This window comes from Oryza sativa, chromosome 6 (genome assembly GCF_034140825.1).
Source record: "Oryza sativa Japonica Group chromosome 6, ASM3414082v1".
NCBI classification, from domain to species: domain Eukaryota; kingdom Viridiplantae; phylum Streptophyta; class Magnoliopsida; order Poales; family Poaceae; genus Oryza; species Oryza sativa.
The window spans coordinates 23,789,805-23,807,507 of NC_089040.1; the positions used below are offsets into that span (position 1 = coordinate 23,789,805).

General features: G+C 40.8%; 2 protein-coding genes across 2 annotated transcripts; both read left to right on the forward strand.

The window, feature by feature from the left end:
- Positions 1–503: 503 nt before the first annotated feature.
- LOC107281299 (receptor-like protein kinase) lies at positions 504–2,929 on the forward strand. The gene has a single exon (XM_026026137.2). It carries the CDS (start codon positions 569–571, stop codon positions 2,468–2,470), a length of 1,902 nt encoding a protein of 633 aa, XP_025881922.2. The 5' UTR covers positions 504–568; the 3' UTR covers positions 2,471–2,929.
- A 9,838-nt stretch (positions 2,930–12,767) lies between these two features.
- On the forward strand, positions 12,768–16,768 carry LOC107276520 (probable LRR receptor-like serine/threonine-protein kinase At3g47570). The gene is made up of 2 exons (XM_015787361.3): positions 12,768–16,041; positions 16,156–16,768. Exons 1-2 carry the CDS (start codon positions 13,059–13,061, stop codon positions 16,506–16,508), a joined length of 3,336 nt encoding a protein of 1,111 aa, XP_015642847.1. The 5' UTR covers positions 12,768–13,058; the 3' UTR covers positions 16,509–16,768.
- Positions 16,769–17,703: the final 935 nt, after the last annotated feature.

Sequence of the window (17,703 nt, forward strand, 5' to 3'; positions counted from 1 at the left end):
AAAATACAACCATGTGTTTCTCCTAACATTTTTCTTCCTGTTCCACCCACTGCTCATCAGAATCATTAATAATGTCTTGTTAGGTTAGCCCGCCAAATAGTTGGCCACGGTTTCTTTTTAACCATTAGATCATGGTTGCAATTTTATAGATATTAGGCATGTAGTAGTATTTTTTGACGAATCAAAATATTTGTCAGCCATTTTAGTTTCTTTTGTCAAAGATAATAAAATATTCAGACAAAATAAACGGCCCTTCCTCTGATTAATATATTTATTTGTAACTCTGTAAGTATCTATAATATCGGTATAGTACATTAACATATTTTTACAACTAGTTCTTCCAAAGGCTATATTGTACAAAGGGTTATAATATAATGCCCATGGAAGCATAGCAAGTGACAGCTATTTTATCTGCAAACCTATATATTTCCAGTGGTATATCTTATTGTTAGGCACATTCCTCGCAGGTCTTCCTACGTCTTATTTTAAAACAAAACTACAACTACTCCCAATAATTTAAGAAGGATTGAAAGAGTTAGTGTTAGGCCAAACAAACACTAATGAAAGCATGTATAAAAGCGTGCATCCATGCATGGATATTGCAAGCTCGCATTGCATTCAGGTGTTACCTTACACATCTATAATCAGCAGAATGTCTTCCTTGGGTTTCTCCTCTCCTGGCTTTCTTCAGCTTCTTTATATCTTGAAATTCTTTTGCCTCCTACCGCTAGTCATCGGTAGCAACGAAACCGAAAGTGATCGACAAGCTCTCCTTTGCTTAAAGTCCCAGCTCACTGGTTCAGCTGAAGTTTTGTCCTCATGGAGCAATGCATCTATGGAATTCTGCAGCTGGCATGGGGTCACTTGCAGTACACAATATCCACGCCGTGTCACTGCTCTTGATCTCTCATCAGAAGGAATCACAGGCTCCATATCACCTTGTATTGCCAACCTCACTTATCTTACAAAGCTCCAACTGTCAAATAATAGCTTTTATGGCAGCATACCATCCGAGCTCGGCTTCCTAACTCAACTCAGCATCCTCAACATTAGCATGAACTCTTTAGAAGGTAACATTCCATCTGAACTCACTTCATGTTTCAAGCTTCAAAAGATCGACCTTAGCAACAACAAACTCCAAGGGAGCATACCTTCTGCTTTTGGGGATCTTACTGAGCTTCGAACACTTATACTCACTAGCAACAGGCTTTCTGGTGACATACCACAATCATTGGGAAGCAACCTTTCACTAACTTATGTCGATCTTGGGAGGAATGCTCTCGCAGGGAGAATTCCACAATCATTGGCAAGCAGTACATCTTTGCAGTTTCTTATTCTCACGAGCAATACCCTTAGTGGAGAACTCCCAAAGGCTCTCTTAAACAGTTCATCGCTTATTTTTCTTGACCTCCAACAGAATAACTTTGTTGGTTCTATACCACCTGTTACGGCAATATCGCCGAAAATGTACTATCTTGATTTAAGATTCAACCATCTCACAGGAACAATACCTTCCTCACTTGGAAATCTTTCCTCCCTAACTTATCTTTGTCTTATAGGGAACAATTTAGTTGGGAGCATCCCAGATACCCTAGGCCATGTTCCAACACTAGAGACACTGGCAGTTAATGTAAACAACTTGTCAGGGCCAGTTCCGCCATCTATCTTCAACGTAACATCACTGACATATCTTGGAATGGCAAACAACTCTCTCACTGGAAGATTACCCTCAAACATTGGCTACACGCTCCCAAATATTCAGCAATTAATCCTCCCGAATAATAAATTCAGTGGCTCAATCCCGAGTTCGCTTCTTAATGCATCCCACCTGCAGAGACTTTTCCTTACTAATAACAGCTTCACTGGGCATATACCATTCTTTGGATCATTGCAGAATTTGGAGATCCTTGACATGGCATACAACATGCTAGAAGCAGGTGACTGGAGCTTTGTCTCGTCACTCACAAATTGCTCCAAATTGACTCAACTGCTTCTGGATGGGAATAATCTTCAAGGGAACCTACCAAGTTGTATTGGTAACCTGTCTAGTAGTCTTGAGCACTTGTGGCTAAGAAATAACATGATTTCTGGGCTTATACCACCAGGGATTGGCAACCTTAAGAGTTTGAATACGTTGTACATGGATGACAATTATTTAACCGGCAATATACCACCCACAATTGGATATTTACACAACATGAATAAGTTGTACATGGATTACAATTATTTAACCGGCAATATACCACCTACAATTGGATATTTACACAGCATGGTCTTCCTGTCCTTTTCACACAACAGACTCTCTGGGCAAATCCCTGGCACTATAGGCAACCTTGTTCAACTGAATGAACTGCGTCTTGATGAGAATAACTTGAGTGGAAGCATACCTGCGAGTATACGTCACTGCACTCAACTCACAAAACTCAACCTTGCTCACAACTCACTTCATGGGACCACTATTGCATCTTAACGGGTAATACATTGTGACACCAAGCCAAGCAACATTCTTTTAGGTCATGAGATCATTGCATACGTCAGTGAATCTAGTTTAGCAAGATTTATACGCATCAGATCAAATTCATATCAAGATAGTTCAACAAGTTTGTCTTACCTAAAAGGATCTGTAGGGGCAAGATTTAGGGAGTTTGAGGTTGGATTTTGGGGGCAGCAGGGGGCAGACTGGGACACTATCCCTTGGTGTGGTGGGGAGGTGCCGGTGGCTTGCACTGATGGAGACGACACTGGTGGTGATGCAGAATTGCGTAGTTCCATTGGTGAGAACAGTCTTTTGCTCCATGACTTCACCCGAAGACCAACGGAAATGGGCCAAGTTTGTACGGATATACTCAAAATTAAGCATATATATACTACTTGATACCAAGCACTTTGCTACGGTTCACGTGGATGAATACATGTCATACATTATAAAAAGGACGTGACTACATAGAGACTGTACTTTATATTGTCTTAACTAGAAACTCATCTCAGACCTTGTTGATACATGTCTTTTTTTTCTTCTTATAGATTTTTCTTTTAAATTATTTATCCGATTTATAATCCGATTACACCATTGTTCGTTACAATTAAATCTTTACAACAAGATCTTACATGACTATATTTTGATAAAAGAAATATCTATGTTGTAAATTACTTTTATTATATATGTACGTTACTTTTATCATATATATAAATTACTTTTTATTTGATTAAATTACTTACTATACATTTATAATGTTGTGAGTTGTTTATTTTATTATCATTTTTAGTCAATTCCATAATTTGTGCCGATTAAATTTAATTTCTAGATATACTTACGCTTTTACCTCCATAACGGATCTACTTTTAATGTCATGACAAAGTTACTTCCCTTTTGTTTTAAGTTACTTCTATAATATATGTAAATTACTTTTAAGCTTTACTGAAATTACTTTTACATGTCTAAGAAGTAATTTAGTGAAATCTAAAAGCAATTTAGATATAATATAAAAGTAATTTGTATTTTTTCAACCAAATATAATCATGTGAGATCTTGTTATAAAAATTTAATTCTTACGAACACAACCGTGCAATCAGATCGTAGATCGGATGAGTAGTTTAAGAGAAATTTTTATTTGAAACATAGGTGATAGGAATATATTTTCTACTTACTTGATGATGACTAGTACTACAGTTAAGTTATCTAGATAGGGTCTCTCGTTAGCACTGAAACGAGATGCCTCTTGATTTAGATTTTGCCTTATAAAAATGATATATGTATATGTTTAAATAATGTGAAAATGATGTAAAGATAATATTTGACATTTCTTACATATTAAGTTCTAAAAATACAACAAAATTGTAAATAATATGTCATGATATTTAAATACTCTAGATAATAATTGCTAGTGGTGATGATGTGTCACACTTGCATATTGAGTTTTAAAAATTAGTAGGCATCAACTTTATAGTAAGATAGGATTCTTACAGGTAGAAGGTGATCAATGAGCATAACACTACTAGAAAAATCGTTTTTCTAGGCGGCCAAAAATAGTTTTTACAGGCAGGGGAAAGGACCGCTTGTAAAAGACTGCGAAAATAGATGATTTTCACAGGTGGCATCTCCATCTTCGCAGGCTTGAGATCCACCCACCTGCAAAAATTATCTATGCGCACAAAGAAATAAAAGGGCATAACCACCCCCACCGCCATCACCACCCCTACCCACCGGCGCCACCGCCGGCCTCCCCCTCCGCCCCCTCCCCCTCCGTCTGGCGCCGTTGCCCAAGGGGAGCGCCGCCGCCGCCGCAGGCCGGCTCCCCTCTTCCGTCTAGATCTGGGAGGTGAGGGGTCGGCGCTGTCTATGCCGCTACTGCCGTCGCCGCCGGTGGATGGATCTAGAGGAAGGGAGAGGATTGGAGCGCCGGGAGGGAGGGGAAGGGCCGGCGCTGTCTTCGGTGGCCGCCTCCTCTTCCCTCCTCACCGAGCCACCGTCGCTCCTCGTCGAGTTGGACGGCTGTCGCCGCCTCATTGCGTGCGCCGACGGTCGTCGGCTCCTCTTCCGCCGCTGCTCCTCTAGGCCGCTCCTCGCCGAGTCGGACGGCTGCTGCCGCCTCCTTGCGTGCGCCAACGGCCGTCGGCTCCTCCTCTTCCGACGCCACCGTCACCGCTCCTCTTGGCCGCTCCTCGCTGAGTCAGATGGCTGCCGCCAACTCCTTGTGTGCTCCAACGGCCATCGGCTCCTCCTCTTCCACAGCCGCCGCCACTGCCGTTGCCGCCTCCTTGCGCGCGCCAAGCCGCCGACGGCCACCGGCTCATCCTCGCGGTAGAGACCACTCATCCAAATTTTTGAAGTTGCAGAGAGGGAGAGGGAGAGGGAGAGGGAGAGGGAGAGAGGGGGGAGAGGATAAGGATGGGTGGGTGGTGGGTGGTTGTGGGGAATACGTTTTATTGAGTGGTCATGTTTTTCCAGGCAGACCTCTTTAAGTGGTCTGCCTGTGAAAGGAAAAGTATTTTTGCAGGCGGATCTCTTAAGGGACCCGCCTGAAAAAATTGATTTTCGCAGACGAATGACAGTCTCACCCCCAGCTGCCATTTTCGTAGGTGGCTGTTTGGCTCCGAGGGACCAACCCGTCTGCGAAAATGGTTTTTTAGTAGTGTAATAACGTTACTAGTGTGTTGGCACAAGCTCCAGCGCCATGTTGTTGAGCTCCAAGTCATCTATCTTACGTGTAACTTGCTGGATTGCTTTTAAAGCTTCGTTGTAACACAGCTGAAACTTCTGGCATTTGTTGATATAAGGATGATTGTTCGGCTTGGAACTTGCTAAATTTCCTGAAACATCATCATTATAGTATGCTTAAAATATGCTTGAAACTACTGAAACTAGAGGCTCAATGTAAACTTGTGCATTAGAGATCCAAATAAAGTATGGAATGGGCGAAGAGAGATCAAGTCTATAGTTTTGGAGTGCTTGTTTCAGAAATGGTCATGGGCATTAGTCCGATAGATGAAATATTCAGTGACGGTACAAGCCTGCGTGATCTTGTCGCTAGTAACTTTCCCAAAGATATATTCAAGGTTGTTGATCCCACCTTGCTACAAGATGATATCGATGCAACAGATCTGCAGAGTTGCGTTATTCCGTTGGCCAGAATAGGACTCTCTTGCTCCATGACTTCACCCAAAGACCGATGCGAAATGGGACAAGTTTGTACCGAGATCCTTAGAATCAAGGATGCACTATCAAAGATAGATGGTGAATGAAGAGAAGAGAAACATTTGCGCTGCTGGCACGAGCTCCAGTCCACTACAGTCGGCAATGAGCGCAAAAGGAAATGCGGCTCAGCGAGCGAGCACAAGCGAGAAGGACGGATATACCAGAAGAAGAGAATTGCTAGGATTATAGCTAGCAACAGAGGTGGATGTAAATAGCTAAAGAAGAATACCAATGTAGCACCTTATGGTTTTTGCCCCAATTTTCTTTAGTCCAGTTTGGTTAGTGACATTTGCAGAAAGTACTAGCATTTCTTTGGGTATTAGTATACTTTGTTAAATTTATCTTATAGAGACATATTTTCGGCACTTTAAAATTTGTCTCATATGTAAAGGTATTTTCTTAAGGCATTTAAAACAATGTAAAGGTATTTTTCCAAATATTAATATATATAAAGTAACTAGATATAATTAACACAAATCATATATATACATGTAATTATGAGGTTGAGATGGTTAGTGCATTAAAGGTTAAAATAGTTAACTCATGAGGAACTCATGAGGTCTGGAGTTCAAGGATTGGTAAGGAATAAATTTTTTGTTTTTTTTTTCATATTGATTTGCTATAGTTGCCGCAACGTGCCTCTATTTGCATAGAGACATCTTATAAAATATCTCTTAGTTCGTAGAGATAATTTACCAAAAGGCACTTAATTATGAGACACTCTTCAAAATATCTCTATAACACTGTAAAGGCATTTTAAAAATATCTCTATAGTATTGAGAAAATGTCTCTACAAGATATATTTGTTGTAGTGATATACAATATTTTCATACATAAACTTTAACACATGGTATACAAAGTTTTTTATACGTACGTACACCATGTATATAAAGTTTACGTATAGAAACTGTGTATATGTAAATATCTAAACTTTATATATAGATGGGAGGGTACATTTTATAACACATCATACATGGTTTATTACATTCGCTTGATACATGGTTGATTCATCCATTCCAATATATATTCCATAAGAACTGCATTTAAATTATTTTTCGAGCAAAACGTAGAACGGTAGACACCATGGGAGAAGCCGAGAACATGTAGGCTCCTGTCCACACAACCTTGTAGTGGACGGACGTCTTACATTTCGTCCCGCTGCTGCCCAGAGGTGGCTTGCTTCTTCATGCCTGTGGTACGGTGGTATACAGTTAGCAAACCTCTGTTAACAAAATAAAGAACTGTATATATACATTGCCTTGGCAAAATAATCCTATAATTGTATTAGCATCTTATGTACTGTTACAAATGTACTACTTCCGTTTCATATTATCGTTATCAAACTATTTTAGATTTGACTAAATTTATAAAATTATATATATATATATATATATAGCAATATTTTTCAACACAAAAGAAATCTATATTCAATGTTATGTTCAACGTTAGATACAATATTAAAACTAATTTAGTGCTATAAGTTGTTACTATATTTTTCTATAAAATAACTCAAACAATTTTTAAAAGTTTTGAGTCGACTTATATGATACTTCCTCCATCCACAAAAGTTACACATATTACTTTTGATACCAAGACCAAAGAGAAATTAAATCACTTTGGATATTACAAAAACAATGAGTGAATGCAAGTATGCAACCAATGAGTATTTAGATGACTTCTTGGATTCTAATAAAACATTTAATTTACCTCTACATTTAAGTCTTGAATGTATAAAGACTACAAATAGAAACAACTTATTTAGAAAAACTCAAATGTGAAATAGGTGTAACTTTTGTGGATAGAGGCAGTATAAATAAAAAGGAGGAAGTAAATCGTATCACTCACTCTTTGGATCTGCAGCCTCCGCGGCCTTGTCGGCACCGGTCTTGTGGCCGTGTCGTGGTGTTGGATTGTTAACGACATGCACCGTCGAGTCCAGATGTGCTACTTTCTCCGGATCCGCGGCGCCTTTGCTTTGTCGATGTACGAGAGTAGAGTTTACGAGACCCACCATACATCGGGACGACTGCGACGGCTGCGCGAAGCACCGCGACGCGGGCGGACGGCGCCGTCGTGAATAATCGCATCATTCCTGCGGCGCTCTTTAATTAATTAAGCTGAGCACTCGATCGAGAAGTAGTAGTACTGGAGTACAACCACAGGACACGCTACTGATCAATCACTGAGGAGTGATCGGTGGATATGCCTCGGCTCTGTGCTGAAGTGTGCTTTCCATCGTCCCGACTTCCGATGGTATTTATGTGGTTTGTGCTCCGCGGTGGGACGGAGTTGTCTTACCGGTGATTCGTCACAGTAGTTGGTGGGTTTATGTAGTTTATGACTCGCTGTTGTCGGGGTCAATATAGCATACGCGCAGAGTATAATTAAGAATAGTAGTATCGGCAATCCCAACTTAAAAAGTAGTAGTATCAAGTACTTCATCTATCCTTATAAGATATTTTGGTTGGATGAGACATTTTAGTAGTACGAATCTAAACATTCAGATTTATAGTATTAGGATGTATCCCGTTCGACCAAGGACGGATGGAGTAGTTTTCATACTTGCATGCTACTCCCTCCGTTTCAAAATATTTGACACCGTTGACTTTTTAGCACATGTTTGACCGTTCGTCTTATTCAAAAAAATTTGTGAAATATGTAAAACTATATGTGTACATGAAAGTTTTTTTAACAATGAATCAAATGATATGAAAAGAATAAATAATTACTTAAATTTTTTTAATAAGACGAATGGTCAAACACGTAATGAAAAGGCAACGGTGTGAAACATCTTGAAACGGAGGGAGTATAGATACTATGTGTAGAAAGCATATGCTAAATGGGTGATTTCTTTAAAATAAATTCTCATCCAATCACCTCTCTTTTGTATGAGATGGTTTCATCTTTTTCGTTCTCTCCTCGTTAATTCTCTTGCCACCTTAGGTTTTCTTTTTTTTTCGGGGAAAAAAGGGAATATTACTCAGGAATAATATCGCCAATTACAAGCTTTGAGATAAAGGTGCAGCCATTCTCACACCAAAATCTTGATAACTTTTCACAGCGACTTTTATTAGCTAGGATATGACTAAATAAATTTTGGCTTCTGTGAATCTTCTTGAGCAAACAGTCCCGGCTTCCAGCGAGAAGATCCTTAATCTTCTAATAACAAAGCCTAACTCCGAGCGCTCATTTTTTTAGCTTGGATCATTTGCAAAGCTACCAAGCAATCCGATTCTATCTAGACTGGGAGCAGAGTCCACTGAAGCGCCAAGGTGATACCTTCTCTGCACGCAGCCAACTCTACTTCTCGTGCACTGTTACAGATATTCAGAGTTTTGCAGGAGGCAAAAACCACCCTCCCTTCCCAGTCCCTCATGACTATGCCGATACCCCCCTCACCTTCCGCAGCATCAAAGGAGCCATCTACATTAACCGTCATCTACCCGATCTGCGGCCTCACCCATTTCTGTTTGAAAGCTGGACTGGATCTAGATGAAACAGCCTTTCCACCAGCAGATACAGGCACAACATTTTTCCCTTTCCCTGAAACATCTACATTCTTTTGTCGGATGTTGAACAGTGACTGAATGTAGCTCTCCAGAAATCTTTTAGAAGCCTCGATTGATGGAGGTATTTTCTCATGGATGATCTCATTACAAACAAACCAGTTTCGCCATAGCACCAAGAGGAAAGCAACCCGTTCAGACTCGGAAAACCTGTCTAAAAGATCAAATAGCCAGGCAGGGTTGTCCACACGCACGTCAGTAAGCCTAGGGAAGTGCCCTTCTCTCTGCGTAGCCAGCAGCAAAAATGTTGACTGGGAACAACGGAGAAGAGCATGTTGTGTGTCTTCAATTTCTGTCCCACATACCCCACAAGTGGCTATCCGCTCTAGCTTTCTTTTAGTTTTATTATATGACAATGTATTTATTGTTATGGAAAATAATTGAGGTGGAAAGGTTAGGAATGCTCCTAAGCCAACTAGTACTATCTTTACGTGGAAAAGAAAGAAAAAAAATGAAAAGTGTCGAGCAAACAAGAATTTACTAGTTACATAAAGGAATTTCAGAAATCTGTATGGTACTACTTATCGAGTTTATTCCATATTCAACGATACACCGAGCTCAATAGTATGTATTTCGTATGAAAATACCTCTAGTAACCTTTAAAGCACATCATTCCTGTATATGTGCGAGAGAACGGCCTCCATATACAAGCATCGTTATAAGTTTGCATTTTTTGGCAAGAAACTCCTGTTTCAGGTGACTAACAAATGAGTAAATGGTACCAAAATTTATTGCCTAACAGAGGTTCTGTTCCGTCAATTCACCTTGTTCATTTGTTTTGACTATACTTTGACTCCAAGTCAAAAGGTTGCCAACGTTAGGTATTCGAAAATGCCACAAATTAAGATGTGTTCACATCTTAGTATCCCACGGGGTCCTCTTCGGTCGTCTCGATTGGTTAATTAAAATTCTGTCCTCGTCTGGCATACAAATCCTGCCAAATTTCTTGGTTAGATTGTCATATCAAGCTCAGGACAATGTGTTTTGTTTTCATTTGGTGGATGAGTTTGATGCATACACCAATAGCTATTAAATTAGGTTGGACTGAATAATCGCCTACTACTTTCCTCACTACCACATAAACGATTTTCATGTACGAGCCCCTCATTAGATTCCAGGCAGTCCATAACTGACCGCGTCTGGAAAGATCGTCCTCCTATTTTTGCGTGTGGACCCTTAGAGGAACACACGCGAAAATCGATTTTCGCATGCGGGCCTCTTAAGGGTCCGCACGCAAAAACAAGCCTATTTTTGCAGGCGGACCTCTTAAGAGACCGCACGCGAAAATACGCTCCCTCCTCAGGCATTTTTTCCTCTCAACCACTTCAAAAATTCTATCTTATCATCTCCACCTACCCATCCTTATCCTCATTTCTTCTATATATATCTCTCTCGTCTCTCATCTCTCACGGGCGGCGGCGGGCTCGGTGGGCAACGGGCGTGGGGCGGCCGGCGACGGCGGGTGGCGGCAGCGCGGTCTCGCGCTCCCCCGTGGCGGCCGAGAGTGGCAGCAGGCGGCAGCAGCGCGCCCTCGCATGCGGGCAGCAGCCGGGAGCGACGGCGCCGACGGGTGGCGGCAGCGCAGCCTCACGAGCGCTCCCCGGCGGCGTCACCCCTCGCCCGCCCGGATCTAGAGGCGGCGCCCCTCTCTCGCTCAGATCCGATGGTTGGCGGCAGTGACGCAACCGGGAGCGGCGGTTGGCTCGAGAACCGGCCGCGGCAGCCATTCGCGGCGGAAGGCGGCGGCGGCGGCGACCATGAGGAGGGCAGCCGCTAGGGTTATGGTTTGGATTTTATTTTTTTTTTGGGGGGGGGGGAGTTTCCATGTGGACGACATAAGCCACCCACATATGAAAATTAGATATTCTCGTGCGGGTGCGTCACCCGCACGAAAAAATCGGGTTTTTGCAGACACTTGGGTGCATACGGACGGGTGATTCGCACGCGTAAACCCTTTTCAGCCACACAGAAAAATCGTTTTTTTAAGTAGTGCCTCCGACTCAAAAACATATCATATATGAGAAAATAAGTACTTTTGATACAAGCACTAAAATTAGTTGGAAACTACTCCCTGTGTCAACAAATATAATCACTTCTAAGTTTTTTTTATGAGAGATTGAAAATGAAAGAAAAATAATATAATTTCCCTCATTAAACAAGGAGTGGTTAGGGGGTAAGATTGGGTGAATGTTAAATCCAAAGTGGTTAGGTGGGAAAGAGTACTTTAAATATGCTTATAGTATATTACTCACTCTATCCCATAATATAAGATATGCACACATTCCAAAATTAAACTTTAAAAATATTTGACCAACAATTATTATTATATAAATTATATTTTATTTGCTAAAATTAATATTATTGGATTGACATTTAAATTTACTTTAAGATAGTTATAATTTTGTTATAATAAATTTTATAGTATGTGAGAAATTATAAGTCAAAGATTAGTTTTGAAGATTGTGAGCTAAGTTTTATCGGGCCTTATATTATGTGATGGAGGGACTAGTAATGAACAAATTCCAAACATTAGAGGTGTTTATATTTATGGACGGAGGTGTTTATATTTATGGACGGAGGGAGTAAGCTCTCATAACATATGTGATCACTTCAAGTGTTGGAATATGTTTGCTTTAGGCCACTGATGAAGCAGACCAAATTTTCTCGTGGCTCTCCCTGGTGAAAACTAGAAACACATGAACGGTAAAACCTTACTCCATACGCCATGATATTGTACACTTTGTGTTACTGTTTCGCGCCGATCTTTAGAACACATGAACGGTAAAACACAAGAGTAGCAAAAATATGATCTTAGTAAGAATATATATGTAAAACATAGAAGAAAATAGGAATAACCATTTGGTTAGCCTACAGAAAAAAATACAGGAAATGAGATATAAACTTAAAAAGGAAATCCTCCAAGAGGTTATATCTCGTTATAATTTTCTGGTATCAGTAGTTGAGGTTTCCGTACAATTTGATATGATCCATTAGATTGGACAATATGAAAACTCTATATTAATTGTACTTAATTCTACAACCATTAAAAATCATCCTAAAACAGCTCTCCTCTAAAAGCCCTTCAAATGCTACAAAAGCAAGTGTTTCTCCGAGTTCTCCACTACGATCAGTATAGAGTAAAAAATCCAACCATGTGTTTCTCCAATTATTTTTCTTTGTAGAACTAAGGTGAGATACCGTATTTTTGTAATATTATTAACTAACGATGCATAAAAAGGTACTTAATACTAGAATTAGCCCCACTAATTAAATCGTTGACAAAATGTTTCTAACGGTTTGTTTTAAACATTACATTAGGATCATTGTTACAAATTGTTAGAATATAAGCCTTTGTGTAATACTAGTTTCTGATGTCTTACTATTTGTCAGCCATTTTAGCTTCGTTTGTCAACCTAATAAATTCTTTAGCCAAAATAATCGATCCTTCCTCTGATTAACATATTTTTTTTATAACTATGCAAGTAACTAATAATGCCATGGAACATTAAAAACTAACAAATGCCAACTATTTTATTTGCAAATAAACCAGATGGTCCAGGTCAAGTTCCAGTGGTATATATTATTGTTGGGCACATTCCAAACAGGTCTTCCAACGTCTTACTATACAATAAAACTACAACAACTCCCAATAATAAGCAGAGTAGACAAGGTTAGTGTTAGACCAAATGAACATTAACGAAGCTTAATCGCGCATAAAAGCGTGCATCCATGCATGGATCTCGCAAGCTCGCATTGCATTCAGTTGCAAACTTACATATCTATAATCAGCAGTAACAATGTCCTCCTTGGGTTTCTCCTCTCCTGGCTTTCTCCGGCTTCTTTACATCTTGAAATTCTTTTGCTTCCTACCATTAGTAATCAGTAACGAAACCGAAAATGATCGACAAGCTCTCCTTTGCTTCAAGTCCCAAATCACAGGTTCAGCTGAAGTTTTAGCCTCATGGAGCAATGCATCCATGGAATTCTGCAGCTGGCATGGGATCACTTGCAGTATACAATCTCCACGCCGAGTCATTGTGCTTGATCTCTCATCAGAAGGAATCACAGGCTGCATATCACCCTGTATTGCCAACCTCACCGATCTTACAAGGCTCCAACTGTCAAATAATAGTTTTCGTGGCAGCATACCATCCGAGATCGGCTTCCTAAGTAAACTCAGCATCCTCGACATCAGCATGAACTCTTTAGAAGGTAACATCCCATCTGAACTCACTTCATGTTCCAAGCTTCAAGAGATTGACCTTAGCAACAACAAACTCCAAGGGAGAATACCTTCTGCTTTTGGGGATCTTACTGAGCTACAAACACTTGAACTCGCTAGCAACAAGCTTTCTGGTTACATACCACCATCACTGGGAAGCAACCTTTCGCTGACATATGTCGATCTTGGGAGGAATGCACTCACAGGAGAAATCCCAGAATCATTGGCAAGCAGTAAATCGTTGCAGGTTCTTGTGCTCATGAACAATGCCCTTAGTGGACAACTCCCAGTGGCTCTCTTTAACTGTTCATCACTTATTGATCTTGACCTCAAACATAATAGCTTTCTTGGTTCTATACCACCTATTACTGCCATATCTCTGCAAATGAAATATCTCGATTTAGAAGACAATCACTTCACAGGAACAATACCTTCATCACTAGGAAATCTTTCCTCCCTAATTTATCTTAGTCTCATAGCGAACAATTTAGTTGGAACCATCCCAGATATCTTTGATCATGTTCCAACATTACAGACACTGGCAGTTAATTTAAACAACTTATCTGGGCCAGTTCCACCATCTATCTTCAATATATCATCACTGGCATATCTTGGAATGGCAAACAACTCTCTCACTGGAAGATTACCCTCAAAAATTGGCCACATGCTCCCAAATATTCAGGAATTAATCCTCCTAAATAACAAATTCAGTGGCTCAATCCCGGTTTCACTTCTTAATGCATCCCACCTGCAGAAGCTTTCCCTTGCAAATAATAGCTTATGTGGGCCCATTCCATTATTTGGATCATTGCAGAATCTGACCAAACTTGACATGGCATACAACATGCTAGAAGCAAATGACTGGAGCTTTGTCTCATCACTCTCAAATTGCTCCAGATTGACTGAACTGATGCTGGATGGGAATAATCTTCAAGGGAACCTACCAAGTTCGATTGGTAACCTTTCGAGTAGTCTTGAGTACTTGTGGCTAAGAAATAACCAAATTTCCTGGCTTATACCACCAGGGATCGGCAACCTTAAGAGTTTGAATATGTTGTACATGGATTACAATTATTTAACTGGTAATATACCACCAACAATTGGATATTTACACAACCTCGTATTCCTGTCCTTTGCACAAAACAGACTGTCTGGGCAAATCCCTGGTACTATAGGTAACCTTGTTCAGCTGAATGAACTGAATCTTGATGGAAATAACTTGAGTGGAAGTATACCTGAGAGTATACATCACTGCGCTCAACTCAAAACACTCAACCTTGCTCACAATTCACTTCATGGGACTATACCAGTTCATATCTTCAAAATCTTTTCTCTTTCTGAACATTTGGATTTGTCACACAATTACTTGTCTGGAGGAATACCACAAGAAGTTGGCAATCTTATTAATCTTAACAAACTTAGCATCTCAAACAATAGGTTGTCTGGTAACATCCCATCCGCTCTTGGTCAGTGTGTGATTCTTGAATCTCTTGAGCTGCAAAGTAATTTCCTTGAAGGGATAATTCCAGAATCTTTTGCAAAATTGCAAAGCATCAATAAATTAGATATTTCTCATAACAAGTTGTCTGGAAAAATCCCAGAGTTCCTTGCGTCCTTCAAGTCTCTAATTAATCTTAATTTATCCTTCAACAATTTTTATGGACCACTTCCAAGTTTTGGTGTTTTTCTGGACACTAGTGTGATCTCAATTGAAGGAAATGATCGTTTATGTGCAAGGGCACCATTGAAAGGTATACCTTTTTGTTCTGCATTGGTGGACAGGGGAAGGGTGCACAGGTTATTGGTTCTAGCTTTCAAAATAGTTACACCAGTTGTTGTTGTTGTTATCACCATTTTGTGTTTTCTAATGATTCGTTCAAGGAAGAGAGTGCCTCAAAATTCGAGGAAGTCAATGCAACAAGAGCCGCACTTGCGACTATTCAATGGGGACATGGAGAAGATTACATATCAAGACATTGTGAAGGCCACAAATGGGTTTTCCTCCGCTAATTTGATTGGATCAGGATCATTTGGAACGGTTTACAAGGGCAATCTGGAATTCCGACAAGATCAAGTAGCCATCAAGATTTTTAACCTTAGCACATACGGAGCACATAGGAGCTTTGCTGCAGAGTGTGAAGCCCTAAAAAATGTCCGCCATAGAAATCTTGTCAAAGTCATCACTGTGTGCTCTTCAGTGGATTCTACAGGGGCAGAATTTAGGGCCTTGGTATTTGAATACATCCAAAACGGGAACCTTCAAATGTGGTTACATCCAAAGGAACATGAGCATAGTCAAAGAAATTTTCTGACATTATGCCAGAGGATCAATATAGCTTTAGACATAGCATTTGCTCTGGATTATCTTCACAACCGTTGTGCAACTCCACTCGTACATTGCGACTTGAAGCCAAGCAACATTCTTTTAGGCCCTGACATGGTTGCATATGTCAGTGATTTCGGTCTAGCAAGATTCATATGCACAAGATCAAATTCAGATCAAGATAGTTTAACAAGTTTGTATTGCCTAAAAGGATCAATCGGATACATCCCACCAGGTGAGATAGCTTTTTTAAAATAAAGTTGTTCTTTTTTTGTTTTTCTTAGACCCATGCAAAACAATTTGCTGTGCCTATTATCTAATTTTATACTTATTTTTAATTTAACTGCAGAGTATGGCATGAGCGAAGAGAGATCAACAAAGGGTGACGTCTATAGTTTTGGAGTGCTTCTTCTGGAAATGGTCACAAATATTAGTCCGACAGAAGAAATATTTAATGACGGTACAAGCCTGCGTGATCTTGTCGCTAGTAACTTTCCCAAAGATACATTCAAGGTTGTTGATCCCACCATGCTACAAGATGAGATCGATGCAACTGAGGTGCTGCAGAGTTGCGTTATTCTGTTGGTCAGAATAGGACTCTCTTGCTCCATGACTTCACCCAAACACCGATGCGAAATGGGACAAGTTTGTACTGAGATCCTTGGAATCAAGCATGCGTTATCAAAGATAGATGGTGAATGAAGAGAAGAGAAACATTTGCATTGTTGGCGCGAGCACCAGTCCCTGCTACAACAGCTGTGAGCGCAAGGGGAAAGGTGACTCAGGAGCGAGCACAGCCTAGGATGACGGCTATACTAGAAGAAGGAAGAGATTTGCCAGGATTGTAGCTAGCAACAGAGATGGATGTAAAGAAGAATACCAATGTACCATCTTATGTTTTCCCCCTTTTTTCAGTCCATTTCCGTTTGTGACATTTGCAGAAGGAAGCATTCATTTGGGCATTAGCATGTCTCATGTGCTGTGTACATCCAAGTGGATGTAGAGGCCGGGTTATTTAATCTATTATCTTAAAGATTAGCAATGTCTCATTTTTCTTTAATTATCGTGAGTGGGATATTCCTAAAAGAACAATTCCAAGCGGTTAGAGCGCAATCCATCTATGCAATTGGTATCCAGACAAAGCTAATTAATCAGATGTCTACAGAATCTGGATTTGGGGACTAAACCTCGAATCCAGACATGAAATTCGCTTAATCGGAAGAGGCTGCGACAGCGGAACCCTACATGGATCGATCTCGCCACACGTCCGGATGGATTGACAGGCATACGTGGGGTTGCGCGTACCTGCTACTCTCGGAGTTCGAGCTGCCACCGAGCGCCGGCGTTCCTGCGGAGGGAGCCCGGTCCGCCGGCGTGGGGTCGTCTCTGTCTCTCGGCTTGGCTCTATCTGGGCTTGATTAAATCAGGGGCTATCATCCAGTCAAATAATGGAAAGAAGTCCACCTTCTCGACTGCTTCCTCAGTTCCCAAAATGTATAACTAGGATGAGGTTCTATCCAGATCTGTTTATCTTAGGATGGATTAAATCTCGTTGTAGTTGTAACATGTTGTGGTGGTCGGCCGGTGGAGGGGCGCCGGCGCGGTGTGGTGGAGGCCTCGTGCTGATCTGCTTGTCAGATGGTTTCTGAGTTGATGGGCGATGGATCTCAAGCAAGGTTGAAGGGTTTCCGGGTGAAAGCCTCGCCTGATGATTCATCGGGCTGGCAGCGTCTACGCTTTTGGGCGTCGTAACCCCCTTGAGGGCGCTGGCAAGGATACCTTTCTCCCTTGGCTAGTTTTCTCTAGGTGAAAACCACATCTCCTTAGATGGGCGATGGCGGCATCCTTGATGTCGTGACCTCCTTGGAGGCATCGCTTTTAGAGTCTCGTCTTTGTG